General features: G+C 34.0%; 1 protein-coding gene across 7 annotated transcripts in view; it reads right to left on the bottom strand.

Annotated features, from left to right (window-relative positions):
• The window catches only part of SNX29 (sorting nexin 29), a 91,291-nt gene that overhangs the window by 53,460 nt on the left and 15,174 nt on the right, over positions 1–22,657 (bottom strand). For all 7 annotated transcript variants that reach the window (XM_021412136.1, XM_021412133.1, XM_021412138.1 and 4 more), the window contains 10 exons: positions 22,217–22,341; positions 19,519–19,699; positions 17,996–18,066; positions 16,922–17,170; positions 15,184–15,553; positions 14,236–14,354; positions 11,393–11,471; positions 10,887–10,969; positions 5,510–5,573; positions 4,136–4,264 (listed from right to left, as the gene is read on the bottom strand). In XM_021412136.1, the coding sequence (XP_021267811.1) occupies positions 4,136–4,264; positions 5,510–5,573; positions 10,887–10,969; positions 11,393–11,471; positions 14,236–14,354; positions 15,184–15,553; positions 16,922–17,170; positions 17,996–18,066; positions 19,519–19,699; positions 22,217–22,341 (1,470 nt within the window). The remainder of the gene's footprint in view (positions 1–4,135; positions 4,265–5,509; positions 5,574–10,886; positions 10,970–11,392; positions 11,472–14,235; positions 14,355–15,183; positions 15,554–16,921; positions 17,171–17,995; positions 18,067–19,518; positions 19,700–22,216; positions 22,342–22,657) is intronic.

Here is a 22,657-nt window from a genome sequence, read left to right as displayed (position 1 = left end):
GAATGAACAAATCAGTGGTATTCAACTTTACCCTGTGCAGGACTACAGGAGAATGGGTAAAAAGAAGGAGTGAATAACAGTTACTTCTGATAGTAGCATCAATGAACCAAGGATATTTTGGATATACCAGGTGTGCACAGTTCCAATTATTTTTGCAGTGAAGAGATATTCCTGTTTCGTCTTCTACTAATTGGAAAATAAATCTTCATCATAAAAACATCAGAATAAATGGTGAGCATCTATTTTAATCTGTCACTTTACAATTCACTGATAAATATAACTCCACTATATTACAAATACTTGTTTAATTTCTTATACATTTTTAATACCCTGTATAATTTTCTAAATGCTTATTATTTTTCTGATGTTAAAGAGGCACTACTGCTTGGATATTAAAAATACTCTTTTCAACAAACACATTATATATTTTTTTATTTATATTTTTGGGGGAGGAGAAAATTGGGTTCCAAATTTATTTATTTATTTTAACTAGAATGACTCCTGATCCTCAGTAAGAACATATGACAAGATTATTCTCTTCCTTTTCCTTCTTGTCACCAGAAAGGCTGAAATTTCTGTTCTCAAAATCTTCAGGAAGATATTTAGACCAAATTATTTACAAGAGGTTTGGGGACACATAAATGTTAGCTCCTATAATCTGAAATACATTTGCTCATTGAACGAGAATAGTCACATTGCTATTAAATTATTCTCCTGGCCTTAATATGTTCAGAATACTACAATTTAGAGAACTTTTCTACTCTTGTTATGTGATTAATTGTTTTCAAGGTAATTGTGAAGATTTCACTACTACAAAATACCTGAAAATTTGTGTCCCCATTCTCAATGTATTATACAGCACTTTCAAAGCATTTCCACCATTTTTAATATAAACTTCTTCAATACAAAATTACTCAGATTGTCCAAATTCTTGTTTTAAAACATTAGTAAACTCTTTTCTTTTAACTAATCTTAATATCACAGCAGTATCACCTACAGCATACAAAGTGAACTAAAAGAAATTAAAAATTAAAACCTATATTCAAGAGTAACTCCATACAAAGTTTTTACATGCTGGAAAATGAACAAATCATTTAAAAAAAAGCATCCAAAATCCAAAACAACTGGTGATTTAAGAATTTCTTGCATCTCAGCAATTCCCAATACTGTTTTTAATCATGTGTCAAGACAAACTGACTTGCAGAAGAATAATCACCACCAACATACCCAATCTCCATCACAATTAGAGAAATCAAATAAAATTGTTTAAAAATGACATTTAGGTTTAAGTGAGCATCTCTTTAGATCTTGTTATAAAAGCTTCTTATCTATTCTTTAAAAAGGTACAAGCATGACAAATATCTGAATCATCCTTATGTCAATGCAAATTCAAAAACTGTGGGGGAAGTGAGTTAAAAAAATATGAATATACAAATTCAATAATCTTAAATGTGAATATTAAATGATGAAGTATTAGCATTATTTCAATTGCCTCACATCATATGAATGTTGAAGCCACTTATGTATTTGACGTAAGTGGAGCTGACATTCCTCTAACCTCACAGTTGCGTTTGATGTGTCATCAAAAGCAGAATTAAGGGCATTCTAATTACATATTTTTTTAAATAAACTTTTGTACTTATCAGACTAGAATTCCACTATGCAGTAAAAAGCTTACAGGAATCTCAGTTGAGGTATTTCACCTCAACTGACGGTAAGCACTCTGCCTGCACACACAGAAAACAAACACTTCCCTCTGTGAAAAGGCACAGATTTCTAGACTAATTTAACATTTGGAATAGGTTTGTTGTTTACGACAGACATGAATCAACCCCCAAGATTTGAGGTATAGTAGGTTACTTCAGAACTTTTTTGGAGGGGTAAGGAGGAAATCATGCCATTACATCAGCATTTACCTTCAAAAGTTGTTCTCATCTAAATTTAAGTGATTTAGCTTAGGAGGGACTTTAAAATTCTTTTCCCTAAGCAAACCAGCAGAAAAAAATCAATCAGGAGTTAAGTCACCACAGGTGCACAGGTGTGCCCCATGGGTCAATACTGGGGCCAGCGCTCTTTAACAGCTTCACTAATGACCTGAATGCTGGGACAGGGTGCACCCTCAGAAAGTTCACAGACAACACAAAACTGGAGGAGTGGCTGATACAAGGGATGGTTGTGCTGCCATTCAGAGTGGCACCTGGACAGATTTGAGAATTGAGCTTAGAGGAATCTCTTGAAGTTCAGCAAGGGGAAGCGCAGCCTCTTGCATCTGGGGAGCAACAGCCCCAGGCACCGGTGGAGCCAACCAGTTGGAAAGCAGCTTTACAGAGAGAGAGCTGGGGGACCTGGTAGACAAGGTGACCATTAGCCAGCAGTGCACTCTTGTAGGCAAAGAAGGCCAACAGCATCTTCCACTGCCAACAGCATTGACCAAAGGGATTGCAGAATCTCTATCTGTTGAGATATTTAAAACCTGACTGGAAAGGGTTCTGAGTAGCCTCTTCCAGCTGACTCTGCTTGAGCAGGGAGCTTGGGCTAGATGAACCTCAACCACACTGTGATTAGGTCCTGTTTAAGATGAACAATTAAGCTGAACAATAGGTTTAGCAACCAGACCTAAAATAGAACAGTTCAATTGGAAGGGACCTACAAAGGTCACTAATTAAAAAAAAAAAAAAAAAAAACCTTAGAAATATTTCAAGTCATTGAAATACTTAGGAAAAAAAACCATTAAGATTAAAAATCTTAAGTTAGTGTCTCACACAAACAATTTCGGCAGACTGTGACCCAAGAAACTCTGCTTCTGCCTCAATTCATCTGTCTTGGCAAAGAATTAAGTTATATTACACTTGGATATTTGACAAAGTGTTTTCTAACACGTCAGTGTTCCTGATGACACATGGAGAGAAAGGAGAGACATACTCAAAGACTTTTACATTCTGAAGGATGGATGGGGCATTACAAAGGATCTCTTCCTTTTTTTGTAATAGAAAAAACATGAGCCTCATGCTCATTTCCCCACATACCTGCAATCACTTTCTGCTTCCCAGTTTTAAACCATGCTTTCCCTGACATGAGTACAAACACTTATAGCAAAATTCCTTGTTGTTCATAGTCCATTATTTATTCTGCATTTATTGATTTTTCAAGGGCATAAGCACTCCCTGGCATGGTGAAGATATGCAGCTCAGTCTCAACAAGATCAAACATAATAACCTATACGCTTTGCCTCAATATATGCTTCTATTTCATCATTTCCTCAATTCCAGGTCTTCCACCAAGACTTGATTTAATTTCAAGGCCAATTAAGGTTGAAAAAATGTTAACATTTATTCATAGCAGTGCTCACAAGCCAATATAACAAACCCCAAAGACAATTAGCATATATTAGATTACAGTAAGCAATCAGCATAAACATAGGACAACAGAAAGTCTTTTTTTTCCTAATTCTGAAAAGGTAAACGATTTATAATAGCAGTACATATATATAATTAGCATCCAAAGAAATTACACTGTAATATTGAAAAATGTCAGACAAAGTCATGGTTTTTGCCATAAATCATCGTAAAGTTATTACGACATTTTCACACCTGATTTCAAAATTAAGCATAAAGGGAAACAGTAAATTGTGCAGGATAACAAGAAGATTAATCCAACTACCTGTACAATATCAATTTGCTAATAGGACAAAAATAAATGAAAAAGATACTGTTTGTTTTTTTAAAATAATGAGGACTGTTTGTTGCTGGTTTATTTTGTTAATGCTGAAAAACAATGGATTGGACTAAATCATGTATGTCTTTAGGAGGTTTTTTTTTTATTATTATTACTCTTTTTCAGTATTTCTTAAACAATGCCCAAACAGCGTAGAAATTATTTGTTAATATTATAGTTTTTAATATAAAAATTCTAAGCAGTACTTAGATAATTCTTGCTTTGCAATTAAACACCACAGATACTTTATTTCCTGTTGTCTTCCAAGATTCCTTGGCAGGACTGCCTAGACATATTACCCAACTACCCAACCCAGCCACTATTTCTGCAGCTTTTATTTCTTACTATTAGACTAATTCCTATTTTAGAATTACTTTCTAACTGTTGCTACTACTCTTATGACTGTTTTAACGTTTCTCACCGTGCCAAGGCTTGGACTTTTGTGGCATGTCTCTCTTCCTGTTCTGCTACTTTCCGTCTCCAATTGTCCATTTCCTGCCTCAGCGCTGCAGAATGCTCCATCTCACCATCAAGTAGATTTCTAAGGGACCTGGAAGAAGGCAGAAGCATCTGTTAAGAAACTGTAAACAGTAATTAGAGGATACTCTACGAATCACAGAGTAGGTTGTTTGAATGATACCACTGTCGTCACCCTAAATGTCATTACTCAACATTAAAAAATTCATCCAGTTTGATTATAGAAAGATATGAAAAACTGCAAGGAAAAAGTATCAAATCAAAACCAGCTGCAAGTGCTTATTATTATATTTGCATTAATCTCATCAACATGCACAATCTATTACAGTATCTACTGTACTAACACACACACAAAAATTTACTATAATAGAGAATAGCTTATAACCTGGTTTCTGTGCTCCAGTGCAAGCCCCTACTTCTCACAAATAATCTAAAAGAAATCAGCCACAGCAGGAGACAGGTAGGACTCTTGTCTCTACTGAGAGCACCGTCATACACCTCTGTTGAAAACCTTGATGAGCTAACAAGGGTCAACATGACGTAAAATGCAAAGCATCCTGGTCCTTCAGACAAAACACACTAAGTTGAATGGAGCAGTAGTTTGCAGTTATGGGAGTGAGGAGGAGAAGAGGCAGCAAAACGTTATCAGTTAGTAGTCTCAACCTTAAAAGCAACATTTAATTGAAATATCTATTAAAAACATAAATTACTTCAAAAATCCTACTGTGGAGTAACAATAGTACATCTCCAATATATTTTCATTTGTTTAACTATGTGTTTCAGTATATTAAATAAATTAGGTTTGTGAGCATGTTGAATGAACAACATACTATTTTTACATTTACATCATTATTTTGCCCCAAGTGAACATACAGACATTCATGTATGAAAGCCACTTCCAATGTAACACTGTTAGTGGTCCTAAATCATTTCTGCACTGGAAGGGGTAAAAAAAAAAAAAACCCACCAACTTTGAATATTTGCATAAAGATTAACTCATTCAGAAAGCTATCTTATGAGATCATAAGACATTTCAGCTGTAAGTTTTGATTTCAAAAACCTACAACTGGCAAAACCTCCCAAAGACACCTACATGTGATGTGAATTCAAAGGAAAAAAAAACTGTGAAAAGTTGAATTTTGAATCCACAGTTGAATGTTGAAGTACTAAGTTTACCTTTCAAATAAAAATAATATTTACATCAAAAAGATGACAGATTACACACAGCTTTACATAAAGGACATCTTACATTACAGAAATTGAATGACAACAGGTTATTGAATTATACAGCACCTCTTGTCTGGAAAAAGAAAATTACCTATTCTGTTCTTCCAGTTCATCCTTTCTATTCATCATGGCCACAATAGCTTGACGAAGTTCATCTAAAAATGAAAAACAGAAGGGGAAACGGGAATGCGGAAAGGGGAGCAATTTGTGTGCATTTTTGTTAAGATCAAACAGTCATGTATGTGGTGGTGCTATTTCAGCAACACACTTAGGATGATGTTAAGATCATCTGCTACTCAACAAAGCACCTGACAATTCTCTTGATCTCATCACTAATTTGAGCAATCTTTTGAAAATTGTATTATTTAACACAGTATCAAAAGTACTGATCAAATCAAATTAGTCTCTATTTGGTTTTAATATAAACACAAGTTTGTCTATAGTTGAGGCTGTTTTAATCACAGCCACATGAGGCATCTTTGGATATAATGCAGCACCTTTTCACTGTATTAATGAAATACATTGTTACTTGTTTACCATCTTCAAATTGCTTGCTCTCTTTGCTATAAAACCTGATACAGGAATATAAGTACTACAATGAGACCAGAGTAGAGATGATGTCATTGCTTTCTCAAGGCATTTCTTCTAAAGCTTAGTCTACTGTTTTAAAGATGACAGAATTTCTGAATCTTATTTCCTATTAAGGAAACCTTATTTTCTATAAATAATTTCAAAAATAATTTCCCTCCTAATATCAAGACAAAAAAAAATTAGGATAATTTCTTAGAAGGTGTAGGAAATACCATTTTCAGCTGCACTACCGTTTCAAGGGAGACTTTCTGTTTCAGTATGGGGATAACTTAAGGATCACCTTTCTGCACACAAGTCACTATTTCACTTGCATTCTTTACAGTTATGTTTAATGTTGATACCAGACTAGCTTTTCTGTACTGTAAAAAAAAGTGACAGCTCAAAGCAATGCACTTGAAATCCTGCTGCTATTATAAAGGTTTTACAATCCAACTGTACAGCTGTACTATTGCTAATTCCTATATATCTAAGAAAAAAATATTACGGCTTAGTCATCTAACCTAAATGCAATTTTGACTTTCATATCTTGTACAAATCCACAAAATACAGCAGTCCTTCAAAGATTTGAATGGCTTCTAGCAAACACCGGAATACACACACATCCTAAGTTATGGTGGTTGTTGTTGTTTTTTAATGTTATTTAAAATGTCACATCAGTTAATCAATAACTTTACAAGAGCTTTTGCAGGGACAAAATATATTGTAACATTCCTACCAACAGATAATAGAAATGCTTCTGCATACAGGACCATTTCTCACAACGAATCAGCCAATTCTACTCTGAAAGCATTCAAAGATTTCAGCAATTTGTCCATGCTTTTACTAAAACCACATTAACAGAGCTAGTACTAATTTCTTCAAGCAATCAAAGTCATTGGATAACATTTTTCTCTCTATGTTCACTTCACTGGCTTACCCATATCCTTCATATTTTCTGCAGATACAGAAGTTTTTGCCCATTTGATTAAAAAAAAAACAACATCATATTATGGACCAGATTAAGTCTACCCAAGTCTTAGCAATGGACAAAATGCAAATTTCTACTACATCAACCAAACATATCAGTCAATGCAGACACTACAAGCCTAATCTGGCATTGCTAATATCCTGGTAAACTTTACTGCAGAATTCTGTAGGGTTTTTGTATCACTTGAAATCAACTAATTCAATTTGCTCATGGCAGATATTTTTTTCAAACCATTTTTACTTTGGTCATGAAGAAATTAGACATCTATTTTTCTACCTGTTCCACATTATGGCTTGAAAAGTAGTTGGCATTAGCAAGAAGCATTTCAGTAGGTCAAGGGATGCTGCACTCCATTAATGCAGCATAGAAAAAATAATTATTTTTGTACAGTAACTCAGTATTATTGAACGAGTTCTCCATACAGCCAACCAAAGTAAAGAATCCAAACCTTGTAGAAAATTCAAAAGTGAATTTAACTAACATTACAAAAAAAAAAAAAAAGATTTCTGCTTTCTGCCTCAACAACATTACTCACATACAAAGTCAAAGCTATGATTTCAATTAAAGTCGCTAATCAGATTTCCTAAGGCTGTGTTCCCAGCATAAACAACATTCTAGCTTGCCTCACTCATCATTCCTACCACCTCCCCATGCTGGCACTGGTGTTTATATACAAATATGCTATGTTCCTTTATTTTCATGATTATTTTTCAAAACAGTCTGTAATAGCTTCTACTGACTAGTAGTTATTTTTGGAAGAGGGGGAGGAGAACTATATTCTGAGGGCTTAAGTACTTTATTTAGCTATTAAATGACAAACTTGGCTACTGTGAAACTCAGAGTGTTAGTATTCTTTTGATCATGACGAGACACTGCTACTTTGCGGGCAGCCTGGAAAGGCTGGATATTTTATTTTTTGGCAACAGTAGAAAATTGTTGGATTTTAACAGTCCTGAAAATATGCAGTGTTGTGAAAATGGACCACATTCTGCCAATCTAGCTGTGAAATAAAATTTGTTCAAAGGACGAGGAAAACAACAATCCTAGAATTGTTCAAGCCTTGTACAAATGTACAACACAAAAACACACAGAGTAAGCTTTCAGTACAGTAACACTATAATAATAATAATTCTCTCCAACTACAATGTTCAAATCATTGAATCATAGAATGGTTTGGGTCGGAAGGGACCTTTAAGATCATCTAGTTCCTATTTTGATCCTGTCACTTACGGTCAGTAAAACAGATACACTATTGTTACTGTAAAGATGCCTTAACATCAATGTACCTAAAATCCGTTGTTTCATAAAGATAAGTGGTAAAATAACTAGTGAAGTTGTTCAAATTATGCAATCCTAATTTTTCAAGTTATTCAACCTTAACACCAATTTTGGCAGAAACTTTTTAAAATAAAAATAAATAAATAAATGGATTCTCAAGTACAAACCAATAATTCTAATGCCTTTATTACATTTTTCATGTTAAATCCCACATTCTAAAACTCTAAAAATTCATTTTGAAATTTATCTGTAGTGCCTACTCATTAATAAAGCAAAAACTTTGCTTTAAAATATTTTCAACTCACTTTCATCCTACATGAAAAATCTAGCTTCTAAAAAGCTTTTGTAAGATCATATTCAGAGTACAGATTATGACTTCGAGTGGCACTAGTATATTCATTCTTTACATTATTTATTTACATTCTTTACATTATTCTTTTCTTTTAAGCTGTATATGCTGCTAAGTTAACTGATATAGATGGAAGGGACATAAATTCAGGGAAATCATTCAAGATAGCGGAAGTCAAAGTACAGTTTCTCATAACATCTGTTTTGTTGGGTTGTTTTTTTTTTCCTGCATATCAAAAGAACTGAGAAAAAGGCTAGTACTATACAAGCAAATCTGAAAGGAAGCAGGAAAAGAAGAAGAAAAAAACAACTCATTTCAAGCATTGCCTTCAGAATTAAGGAGAAAAAAACCCATAGTCATTGGAGACCTCACAGCTTTTTTTCACTGCACTACTGCATTCAATTTTTCTTTACTGTTGCATTAGTATTAGTTGCTATGCAACCAAGCTATAAGCTTCACCATTTAATAAGTGTTCCACTAATTGCAATACAGAAAAAGAACCTCCACGTCTGGGTTTCTCATAGCACTGAATTCTTCCTGCATGGTACATCTACAACCAGTAACAACAAACTTGAAAAAAGTATTTTTGTTCAATGTATTCAGAAACAGCTCTTACAAAGGTATTCACTTGTAAGCTTAGGCAGTTGAATTTTTATTATAATGATAATTAAATTATTTACAAATAGTTCCACTGGCTTCATAGATTGAGATGTCTCTCCCGTTTGTTCCCTCAAAACCTTGTCTAGAATAAAAAGTTAATGTTTAAATCTATGATTCTTCTGATACTGCGATTCATTTCATTCAGAAATTGCTAAATATCAAGAATTGAAAATCCCAGGATTTTCTATTTGATAGTTGTCTTAATTACACATATGCACTATCTGAGCAACTGAAAGAGTCCAGCTGCAGCCGCTGCTGCTATCTATGACACAATAAATCAATGGAGTGCATTTAAATATAGCATTGAGAGACATGGTTTAGCGGGGTTATTGGTGGTAGGCGGATGGATGATCTTGTAGGTCTTTTCCAACCTTGCTAATTCTATGATTCTATGAAAAGCAGGAAGTTTCCCATTAAAACTATTACTATTAAAAAAAAAAAACAAAACAGCTAAAACAAGTAAGAACAAAAGGATTAGACTGTAATAATAACATGAACTTCAGTATACACTGACCAAAGTATTACAGTAACTATCAACAGTGATTCCCTCTACATCTACATCTTCAACTACATGACTTCAAAGTCTCAAACTAGATTCCCACTTCAAAAAGCACATTACAAGAAAGGAGTTTTTGGCTCTCTAAAGCTCACTAAAGCAGATCTATACTAAAGCATGAAACAGAACCCAATAAAAATGCATGGCCCACCTCCTTTAACACGGCAACCACATACCATTTGGACGTAAAATTAGAATATGGCATTAGAATATCGTAGTGTTCATTCATTTTGATGTTTTCATAAATCATTTTCACAAATCAATGTTGCCTACATCACTTCTGTATTCCTAAATGTTATAATTTAAAATTTGGACATAGTTAAAAAAACATACACATATCCCAGAGTTTTAGGAACAAAGTCATATCCACCAGTTTAGTTACAAAATTTTCTGTACAGAGAGAAAAATAAATCATACTTGCTCACGTATTTAGACAGCTGGACAGTTTAAGAACTAATTTTTCATTCTGCAAGTTTATGTGAAGTTTTAAAGGTTTAAAGATGGGGCAAACAAACAGCCAGTACTTCTACAAGTCTCTTTCTTACAGCAAAGGCTACTTTATCCCATCAAGCTCAATTCTTAACACTAGTAAAATAAGACCTCAATTATAAATAAAATTTCCATTTATGAAAGCACATATTTACGTTTGGAGCAGATTTTCCATATTAAAACCATATACTGAGTGTACAAAGAGTTCTGGATTTGTTTTTTTGCTCCATTAGGCCTTACAAAAAGCACACCAAATAAGATCACATCAGAAACAACCATTAGTACTTTTGCAACTTGCAGAAATTTAAAGATATTAATCAAATCATTACTGTTCTTTTAACAACCCTCAACTAGTATAAGGGTATTTATAGCAGATCTATGGAATAAGAGGCTAACGTTCACATCTGCAATGAACCTGGTATTGTCTATTCAGAACTATTTTAGAGCAGCCATTGTGACCAGCATATAAGAAATGAACCCTCTATAAACAGATGTTACTGAAATAAAAATAGAAATGAAGAATTACAGGACTTCAAAAATTAATTCCATTAATCTAGATCCATCTAGGAAGTACTTACTAATTGTCATGGATTCCGGCACAGTGGCTGAAGGCAACATATTGCTTAACGTATTCACTTGAGCTGGAGGACTGACTTCCACTCTAGTTATAAAAGTACAATGTCATCAATAAATGTAAATAAAATTCTGAATTCAAAACTTAAGAAAAAAGAAACTAGAATTCTCATCAACTATTCAAAACACATAACCATGCACAGAAAACAACATAAATTCAACCACCTTATGTTCAATTATCCTTTAAGATATCTGTTTTGTCTGATTTAAGAGCACAGGCAAAAAGGCTCAAATCAACAAGTCGCAGAAAATATAGTTAAAAAACCAGAATATCATAAAACAAATTTTGTCCTTCCAAACACTTCCAAGAATAACCTGATAAAGTTTGTTTTCCAATGCTGAATGGCTATTTGTTAAGCAAGCACAGTAAGCTGGCAGCTATAGGTTGAAAGTGTTGTGGGTTTTTTTGTGTTGTTTTTTTTTTTCCTAACAAGATGCATTTCACACGTACCTGTAAGAAAGATCAGATCCTCTTGGAAACAGTTCTACCGCATGAACATTTTCATGCCCCTCTCCACACTCTGATTTATCTAAAGTAGAATGCATACATAAGCTTTCTTGAATTAACATTAATTAAAAAATTAAACAAAACCAGAAAGAAAATAGTTACATTTTTATCTAGATATACTTACCTTTACTTGAGAATTTTAAGTGCTTAAAAGCCTTCTCCAAATCTGGCTTCTGCACATTCACTCCAAATGCAGGTAGGATTGTAACACAATCATCAGTTTAGAAAAGTTTTCCTATAGCAAAACTACTTATTATAGCATAGATGCTGACATTTAACACTGATAACAATGTTGTAAAGTTACAAAGAAATTTTTTATTGAAGTTATTTTTACAAGTCCCAGGAGTTTAATTAACATCTGACATCTGATACTCATTACAAATCTGGATTTGTGACTTTCAGGAACGGAATTTGTAGTTAGTCCCCAGTATCTGAAACCTTGCAAAGGTGCAATTCCTTTATACATTCCCAGCACACCATCATGGCTTTTCTTTGACTTTTCTTTTTTCTTTTTTTTTTTTTTTTTTGACATTTGGTACACACGCCTACGAACCAAGTATCAGAAATCAGGTACTTCTCAGAAAAGCATGGATAATACACATCTGTCCACACACTATATATTTCCATTTTCCTTCCAGGAAACTGATTTTTGATTCAGACTCTGTCATCTCTAAGTATGTGGAGAGATGCTGTCCTGACACATCCCTGAAGCATAGCAGCAGACTGAAACTGAAAACTTATATGAACAAATAACACTGTATGATATATATGTATTTGAAATACATTACATCTCATTATTCATCTGTGTAAGATCTATGAACTGAAATAATTATTTAAACTATATATATTACAGGAGCTCATTAAATATGTTTGTATGATGGACCCTCTAGTGAAGACTACACAAATGCTCCATCATTCCAGTGCTGTGTTGAAGGGCCCACTGACAGCACTGGAAGATGAAACTAGGAAACTAGATAGCAAAATTTGTGAAGCTGTTTGTTATAGCAGATGAAGATGATTTCTTCCACCAGCCCAATCCCACATTGTTATGGCTTGTTTGCAGGATCATACAGTTTACCAGAAAGACAAAGAGGGAAGAAGAACTGAAAAGATCTGTATAAAGTAGTGCTAAAACAGATCTGATTGGGTCCTAAGCACTGCCTTCAAAAAAGTTCCAAGATGAAGTAAAGTTAATGAATTTTAACAGTCAAAGGCATCATTCCTGATCACAGAATCACAGAACGGCAGGGGTTGGAAGGGAGCTTTAAAGATCATCTAGTCTAACTCCCCCGCCAGGGCAGGGATATCTTTCAACAGATGAGATTTCCTGACTCTGATATCAGCTACATATATCCTTAGCACTAGTTTCAGATTCCCTGCTTGTATTGTGAAATCCAGCTGTCTACTACTAACTTCCACAGTTCAACTGCAGGATCCCATTTCCCCTACTCCCCCCAAGAGAGGGGAAAAGAGAAAGAGAAAATATTGACTTAGATTCTGAATTTCAAGCTGTTGCAGTCAGAGAACACTTATGAACCTATGGACTTGGCTTCTAAGTTTCTGCAGAACATTATTTAAGATAACAGGCTCATAACCATGGCACAAACCTCATGTTTTCTAAATCCACTCCTTCATAAACTGAAAATGTGGGAAAACGAGAAAAAAAAGAGATGTGCTTCCTTTTTTTTCTGAATCTCTGGCATTTCTTAAGAGGTACAAATACTAGAATACAGCAGAGGGCAGTACAGCATTATTTTATGAATCATGTTATTTTTATCTCATAACTTACAGAAGTAAATTACACTTTTTCACAGCCATTCAGTTAACAGTCACTTTAAAATCTCTGCACAAATGATGCATATCCAAAAAGCATTCAATATTTTACCATTAAAAGAGATTATCTGAATGCCACTGGGAAGTTATTATTGGTCTCTGAAAGGAGAATGCATACTCAAAGTTTTATAGAAGGCAACGTTTTACAAACAGCGAGCAAATATCAACTCCATGCATTTTTGAGGAAGTTTTTGTTTGTTTGTTTGTTTGACACCAGAACAGATACTGAAAACTTAGCGAGGACTGTTTTCCACACCTCTACCCATTCTCATTGCTTTCAAGATCTCTATACAGCCCACACCATTCTTCAAGAGCAGTACCCAAAAGTGCAGAGGCCACATCAGAGCATAAACGTACAAGTGACAATTTCATTTAAGCATCTCAGTATGAAATGTGCTTTTACTGTAAAAGCACAGTACTGCTAATTCATTTTCAACTTGTAAGCCACTATAACTCCCACATCTTTTTCCAAATAAGTATTTCCTAGCCAATCACTTCTCATCCTGTACATATAGAGATAACAACTTCTATCAAATTGTATTCAATATTTAGTAGTTTCTCTGATATTCAAGGTCAAATTCAAATTATCAAACAAACCTAGCTTCTTCCAGCTTAGTAGTATCTAGAAATTGGATAAGGATACGTTCTATTCAACCATCCAAATAATTAGCAAAACACCACATATACAAAACTACAGCTTAATCACAACAGATCTCTGATCTGTTTTCATGCGGATAAATCATCCTCAACTAACCAGCTTAGAGATGAACTAAGTACAAGACTACTGAAATGAAGAACTTTGACTCCTATCTAGAAGAAAAAATATTTGAACATCCTGTCCCAGTTGTATGATATCTCTTATGTTTGTACAATGCCATGCTTCTTTACCACTGCTGCATGTTATAAATTTCATTACAAAGCTTGCTGGCATTACATACAATTAAAATATTTACCAGTTTGGGAGTAAGAGTCAACAGCACTGACAGGAAACAGAATATCTGAGTCATAATTCAGGACTTGCAGAGGAGTCCAACTGCCTATCTGAGAATTGCATGTGACTATTTCATGAGGCCTATATAGAAAAACAAAAATAAAAATTATATAGTCAAAGATTTCCACAATGCTCATATTTCTTTCAGAGATAACACTGCATGAAAAACCTTTATTTCAATCTCCCTGCCAATTTCTTAGTTCACATATATATAAATTCATAGAAGACGTACATAAATTCCTTATAGTGGCCTTCCAGTACTTAAAGTGGGCTTAGAGGAAAGATGGGGAAGGATTCTTCACCAGGGAGTAGCAATAGAACAAAGGGTTAACAGTTTTAAAATTAAAAGAGGGTAGTTTTAGATTAGACATTAGGAAGAAATTATTTCCCTTTATGATGATGAGGCACTGTAACAGGTGGTCTAGCGGAAGGTGTTCCTGCCCATGGCAGGGGGTTGGAGCTCCATGATCTTTAAGATCCCTTTGAACCCAAACTATACTATGATTCAAAGATCAGACCATTCCAGACTATCAGTCTTATGATTTTGTCTTGTTTAACATTACTCTGATACTAGCAGGCTCTGCTTAAAATATATGGGTTTTCTGTGAATGCAAACTAAAGCTCGTATCACACTAAGAATAAGTAAATGTCAAAGAAGTCAGAATTACAGCTTTGCAAAAATTCTGGCAACTGAGAACCCCATGGAGAACAAGTCTGAAATCTCAAGATTCTGATTTTAGGTGGAACGTAGATGCAAAATATCCCCAAACTAGTCCAAATAGTTTAAATAAAGAACAAATAATAAAAAAAAGCCTACCAGGATTTTTGTTAGTTACACAAATTTGCCAGTGCCCATGAAAGAAGAAAATGTGAAAAATTTGCCACTGGTTTCTTCAATAAAATTACTTACCTTTCAGAAAATTCAGTTTCATCTTCTGTGCCTTTATTTCCTAATGTTTTTCCACATAGTTCGTCTTCATCTGCATCTTCATCATCAATACTCTTCACATCTAGTTTCTGGTATTCATACTCTCCATTCATGAACACAGAATTACTTTTCCACGAGTGGTTACTTTCATTTCCATTCAAATTTTTTCCATGAGCAGTTTCAGATGAGGGCAACATAAAAACTGAAGATCTATCTAAATTCTCTTCTGAATTTTGTCCTGTAATAGAGGTCTTTGTGGCATCCCCCACATTTTGTTCATCATTTTCTTCATCAAATGAGATTATATTTGTCACCCTCTTCTTCTTTTTTCGATCTTTCTTATATTTCAATTCTAGTAGCAACATAAAAGTTTACATATTTTAAAAAAGAAAAACAAGAAAAAAAAGATGTATTACATTAACAGAACTCACATACTAAATGAGCTAAGTAAAGAAAAAAGAATCCATTTAATGAGGCATTTCGTGATCTTTCCATACACACTAGTTTTTACATCAATCAACTTAGCTTTATATAATTCATGTAACTTAAATTTTAAAAATAATTTTTGAGGTGCATTTATAATAGTATTCTATTGCAAGTGGAAAAAAAAAGTTCAGCAAACAACAAAATGAAATTTAAGAGAAAAAGCCTTTCAGGCACCTTCTTTCTATGGATTATGGTAAGTGTGCATTGCAGATCATGTCCACACAACAGGAAAAAAAACATGAAATATTCCTGGGAAATAATGATGACAAAGATGATAAAATATTCCTTTGTTACTTTTGCAGTTGACAATTGTAGAATCCTTAGAGTTGGAAGGGACCTTTAATGGTCATCTAGTACAACCCTGCTGCAATGCACAGGGACATGCACAGCTAGATCAGGCTGCCCAGGGCCTGATCCAGCCTCACCTTGAAAGTCTCAAGGGATGGGGCAACAACCACATCTCTGGGCAACCTGTTCCAGTGCCTCACCACCCTCACTGTAAAAGATTCTTTCCTGATATTCAACCTAAATCTACTTTCTTTAAGCTTCAAGCCATTTCCCCTTGTTCTATCACCACAGACCCTGCTGAAGAGTCTAATGTATAATAAATATCACATTTTAATTGATTAATTTTAAATTACAAGGGATTAAAATATTAGGTCTTTGTCAGTGATGATAACCTACAAAGTGGTTACATCACTAACACATTTAAAGGCCAAGAAGAGCTATGAGTAATTTTTCATTTGCAGTAATTACCTGTTTCATATAGGAGTTCAGACTATAAACTCAGGTGCTTCTTGAAGACTACAAGCTAAATTTTTTATCTGGTATATAACAACAGTTTAGATAGCTAATGAAGTGCTAAAAGTAATCATATTAAAAATGAAAAATAATTACATCAGACACTGCAAGGCATAATCTTATGAGTAAGAAGCTGAAATGCGGGTCACAATTAAAGCACCAACAAGATAGTCTAGCTTCCCTCTCACATCGATAAAAGGAAGCTAAAATAAACATTAACTTCCCATTATCCACACCAGTAGTTTCAGAAAAGAAATTAAAAAAAAAGCCAACCATACTTAACATTTCACATTCAAACATTTTGTATGTACAGCACACGCATTTTTTAGATCTTTTTTTCCATAACAGTAGATTAAACTGAGTTGGAAAAAAGTGACTTAAACACACATTAATGTAAGTTTTTGAATGACATCAAATTTGCAAAAATGCTTACCGGCATTTACATTCTTCGAGAGAACAGGAAGTGGGTCAGTGTCTTGATCAGGTTTTATTAGAATGGAGACAGCAGAGGATGCAGTTATCTCTCTAAGAAGACTGCTAACGCCCTGAGTGGATTCTTTCAATAATGAGGTTACATTTTGCGTTGATTCCTTTAACAGATCGGACACTGTGGGTGTGCATTTGTTTTGTCCATTTAAATCTCTATTATCAATGTTGATTGCAAAGAGAATGGAGTTCAGACCTTCAGATAAAAGAAGAGAAAAATGTAAGACCAAAACCCCACTTCACACGAAAGTTACAGAAATAGACCTAGGTATATAACAAAGCTGACAGGTAAAACTTTTCTCCGAAAAGATTTCCTACAGTTCTCTGTGCATGAATTCTTTCTCTTCCACATATCGTACACTCTTTCTAAGATACTACTCAAGCTTTGACAGTCAGTTCTGAATTAATCTTAGTACAGTTCACAGTACTTTTTGAATATGTAATATGCAGCTGACCTGGTTTAACTATAGTCTTTTAAATCTTTTTCACTGTAGCTTTAATGTTTGTTGGATCCTATACTCCACAAATATCTTGCATAGGGAAGCATGTGATAATGTGTCTCAGAAAAAGGATGTACACAGGAACAATATATCACTTCTGTGACCTAACTCCAGAAAATGAAGCCATATGTTGCCAGGTCTTATTCTTTCTTCCCGTGTATTTATGTGCATTCTGAGTCTGACTAAAAAAAGCCTACCACTATTGTTCTCTTCAGGTCAAGAGCAACACATTTCTTCCTCAAATCAAGATATTTTTAGGGGAAGAAAAAAGTTATCCTTACTAACAGAGGGTCGGAAAATCTATCTGAAACACTTTAGAACCAATAGAAAAGCTAGATCCAGTATTCTGACAATTCATAACATAAATCGGCATACCTTTACTATTTACCCTGAATATGCATCAGATGCACATTCTCCACAGAAGCTAACAGGTTAGAGAAAATCCTCACAACTGAAACAGAAATAACATCTCAAAATGAAATAGCTTTCCCAGAATAGTAGCACATATGTGAAGGTGTTACCAGCTGCCATTGTAGGGATCATACTAGAACGTTCTTCATCCATCATAAAAGACCAGTCTTCATAGAAGACACTATGATTTGGAAAGAAAAAGCAAAGACTATTCAGTCGAACACTTACATACATTCCACTTTTAAAACTCTGAAAAATACGTATGAGTACACCAACAAATCAAACATATATCACAGTAACTCCCTGAAGTTCTGAAATATTTAGACTGTCTAAACAATCACGAGATATCCTAAAACAGCAAATAAACATGCATTTCTTTAGGTGAAAAACATGAGAATTACTGAAATTGTATTTTACCTGTAGTTGTAGCACCACATCTTTTTAATTGGGAAAAAAAAACACTTAGGAGGTTAATGCTACAATAGTAGTCACAATTGTTTGTCAATGCCTACTTTTGCTATTCCAGATATGTAAGTTTTAAATAATTACAGCTGACTTTATGGTCACCAGGTCTTTACAAAGCATTAGAATGCATGAACACAACCTAAACATCTAAGCAGTTTGACAAGCTGTTTCAACACCCAAAACCACAAAGGAAAAGAAACTTCGCAGCGAACAAAAAGTTAGTCATTCTAAATCCAGTTCTTTTTAGTAGCAGGATGCTGTATTTTAGCTGTCAGCATTCAGATTAAAAAAAAAAACCAAAAAACATAAAAACAAACAGCAAGAAAGACCTCAATCTACATTAAACATAATAGATTTAAGTTTTCAAAACAGATAGGAGTTCAGGATATAAACTGATTCTGTAAATTCCACTTGAATTCAGAAAACATATCTTAAATATTCTACAATAAGCCTTTTTGGAAACAAGGGTTCATGTGCAATGCTCAGAGCGCTGAGTCTTGCTACAGCACATATACTGGTACACACATGAGAGTACTAAATGACTGAGTAATCCAAATCACAAATATCTCCTACAACAGTTTTCAGATTTTTGTTGTTGATCTTGTTTTGTCTCTATTTGATTTCATTTCAAAATCTGTCTTGCAAGAAAGCTACAGAAGGCTGAAACAGACTGAAAAGTACTAAAGAGACCAGTTCTGAAAGTATATCCATTAGTTGATGCAAATGGAAATAGAGCCTTTCTGCTGAATTCATGGGTCAAGCTCAACCATTAGAATAATAAATACCACAGACTACCCAAAAGAAAAGGATTGTAATATGTATAACAGAAAAGGTAAGACTCAGGCAAGAATGAACATAGGTGTATTTTGTACACCCAAAGTATCTTAGGTTTTCACAATACAAAATAAGTTATATAATATAATATATATATATATAAGCCAGTTTCAGGTCACACATTGATTGGGGCACAAGGCACTATCTCAGTGACTCAAAATTTCAAAAATGAACAAAATAAACACACATAAGGTTAAGCGGTATCACTAGAATACAAATTAATATATTATTACAGTTGTATTTCTTGTTGGGATTTTGTTGACTTTTTAATCTCAATATTTCATTTGTCAATATATGCACATTTCCTGCATGACAATGAGAACAAATACAGTACCTAAGCCGACTCTTGTCTGCAAGTAGCATATGAACATATCTTTCTAGGGAATGTTCATTCAATGCACAGCGCAACCAAGCCCGGCCTCTGCCAATATCTGTAGTAATTGTCTTCAGAGAGTAAAAGCGCTGCAGTTCGTGTTTATTCAGAACTTCTTTCACATAGTACCAAAACACTGGCTCTGCAGAAAAACAAAACAAAAACACCACACTAAGCTCTTATTTTATCTACAGTGGTCACTCCAAAAGTAATGCCTCCTAATTATTTCAATGGAAACTACAACAGATCCAAAGAGACGCAAACTATGGGTATACTTGGCTGAACTAAAACCTTATAGACAGATTAACATGTAAAAACAATAAGGAAGCCCACAGAATAGCATGAAGCCCACATGAAAGCATCCTATATCCTATCCCTTTGACTTCTACTTACCTGATCTGCGTTTCAAAAATCAAATACGTGTATACCCCAAAAATAAAGTAGACCATAAAATGTTGGATTTGTATCAAGTAAACATTGATTTAATTATTTTATTTTTTCATATAAACAATAGAATTTGATTTTCTGTCTTGCTAAAAGTCAAAACAATGCAAAAGAAGGAAGTGAAATTATTACAGGAATAGAAAATAAGCAGTTTTCCTCTTGTGCTCTTGAGAGTGAAACTCAGTGTTTCCTGGCATTTTGTTTATTTACAGATATCAAGGATTTTGACAATCAGTTTTTAATCAAAATCTATTCAGTGGAAATTAAGGCATTATGTACTCTAAGTCTCTCCATGACTTACTTGCTGAAAAAGATTATGCAAGTGGCATTTTCAAATGAACACATTCTCTTCAATAGTAGAATTAAATGAAAATTCAAGTTCTAACAGCTGATACTAATTTTCATAGCAAGTAATCCTATACATATTATTTAGATGCAAGATTTATTTTAATTTCAGTAAAATATGATTTGTATAATTGCACCATAGGCAAACACTTGTTACGCAATTCACCCAAATATTAATCACTTTGTGAAAACAGCTGATGTAATATTAATTATATCACAGCTCCAGTAACTACAGTATTGCATGATGAATCACTACTCAACACCAGTGAGCAACTATGTCCAAAAGTTAGAGCACAGAAAGCAAAGAGATCAGTTTGAAGCCAGGCTCATCAACTTCTTGTACAAAGAAAAGCAAAAAATTCATATTATACAGCCACTGTGCATTTCAATTTCAGTCAATTAAAGAATAGTTTTGTATTTGTCATGACTGTCTCATGTTAGAAGATTATTTGAGATTATTTGCCAAAGTTAGAAATACTAGTTTCCTAATGGATAACACCTTGAGCAATCTCACTCAACTTCACAGATGTTTGCTGGACTGCAGACCTCCTGAGGACAATTCCAACCTTAATTAGCCTATAACCCTCTGAATCTGTGCAGTACAAAAATGCTAGAAAAATATCACTGGCGGAAAGCTTTCAGTGAGTCTAGTATCTTTAGTAAGAGAGAGGCAATGGAAGAGTTCAGCTATTTAGAATCTTTTAGCAATACTGCCCTAATATGTTTTAAAGTGAATTCTGCAGGGAATGCAATCACATTTTGATATCAGCTACAGCATTCATTCTCACATAATCTTAACTATGAAGATAAATGAAGAGCATAAAAAGAGCATAAAAAGAGAATAAAAAGTTAAATGAAGAGACAAAAGCACAGGAGAATAAAACCATACAGAAGAAATGAAAAAATCTGTAAAGATTGTAAACCTCTGAATGTCTTTACTTGTTATGTAGAATCTGCCCATTATTAAGTAAAAGAAATGCAGACTTCTCTAAAAGCCAGCACACAAAGACCCACCGTTTCAGCCTATCATCAGCAGAAGACACTGTTATAGAAATTTAAGGCAACACTATAACAACTTATGCATAAAGCATTAATGTAACACCTATTACAAGCAATTGCAATGTGTAATGGGAAGTCATATTTGGAGATTAAACTGTATAATTTCAATACCATAGAGTATTAAAAAGAAACAAAAAAATAAACACCAACTACGTGTTACATGTTTCAAATTCAAACAGAAACACTTCATTATAAGATATGGATACTGGTTAAGAAATGATAGAAGATTAACTGTAAGTCAAACTTCACAACAAAATTATTGAAGATGAATACCTGTACATAATTTTGATAAAAAACAAGGTGAGCCTCAAAATGAAGGCACAATAATAATCACTTTTTAAAAAGAAATAAATAAGAAAACAACTGTCCTGGCTGTCCACCCAATAAAAGCAACAAAAGTTTTGCTTTTAAAATGGCATCGATACCTAGAGGTCAAATAGTTCTGATGATAAAGAAAATGGCAGTTAAAGAACAGAGTAAGATAGCATTAAGAATGAAACCACTGGAGTATAAACAGCACAACTGCACAATGTTCATTTCTACCAGATGTCAAAATAAACTTGCCAATGATATTATCCATGATGGAACTATAGGAATTGCACATTTTCAAATTCCAAAACTCCTACAGAAACTTAGTATGAAAGTTAAACACTTGATTAAGAAAGCAATAACCATTTTCACCCCTTAATGAGGTTCCAATTATTCTACAGTCTGCAGCTTGGTTCACTGCTCAAAACTTCTATTTGAAATCATACTGCTTCCTTGCGCTTACTTTTTTTTTTTAATAGAATAGTTATGATTAATGAATTACCTGTTTCAGTTTTACTAGAGAAACCTGCTGCCTGCTTGATTGCTGCAGCTGTTAATGCTAGTCCTCGGCTCCTCCTCAGACCATGCTGTAACACAGCTTCAAACTGAGCACACAAGCAAGTGACTCTGCAACCAAATTTTTACACAAATCACATGAAAAGAACAATCAACTACATTTCTCTGGAGCATGTTTACTCCAAATCTCTAAGCAGAGAATGTAAAGGAGAACCTTTATTTTACATACAGTGGAAGATCCTTTGCATGCATTAATCTTATTATTTGCAAACAGTACAACATAGCCATGCCCCAGTTTCATTATCACTACTCAAAGATGGGGCACAAATTACATTCAGGAGAATTAGCAATATGAAAAGTTATCCGCACCTGCTATAATGTTTTTTAGCTATGGTAATTCAGCTTTGGATTACCTAATTTTCATATA

This window comes from Numida meleagris, chromosome 13, assembly GCF_002078875.1.
Source record: "Numida meleagris isolate 19003 breed g44 Domestic line chromosome 13, NumMel1.0, whole genome shotgun sequence".
Taxonomy (NCBI): domain Eukaryota; kingdom Metazoa; phylum Chordata; class Aves; order Galliformes; family Numididae; genus Numida; species Numida meleagris.
Note: the sequence above shows the minus strand (reverse complement) of the source record. Positions and strands in the feature narration are given on the sequence as shown.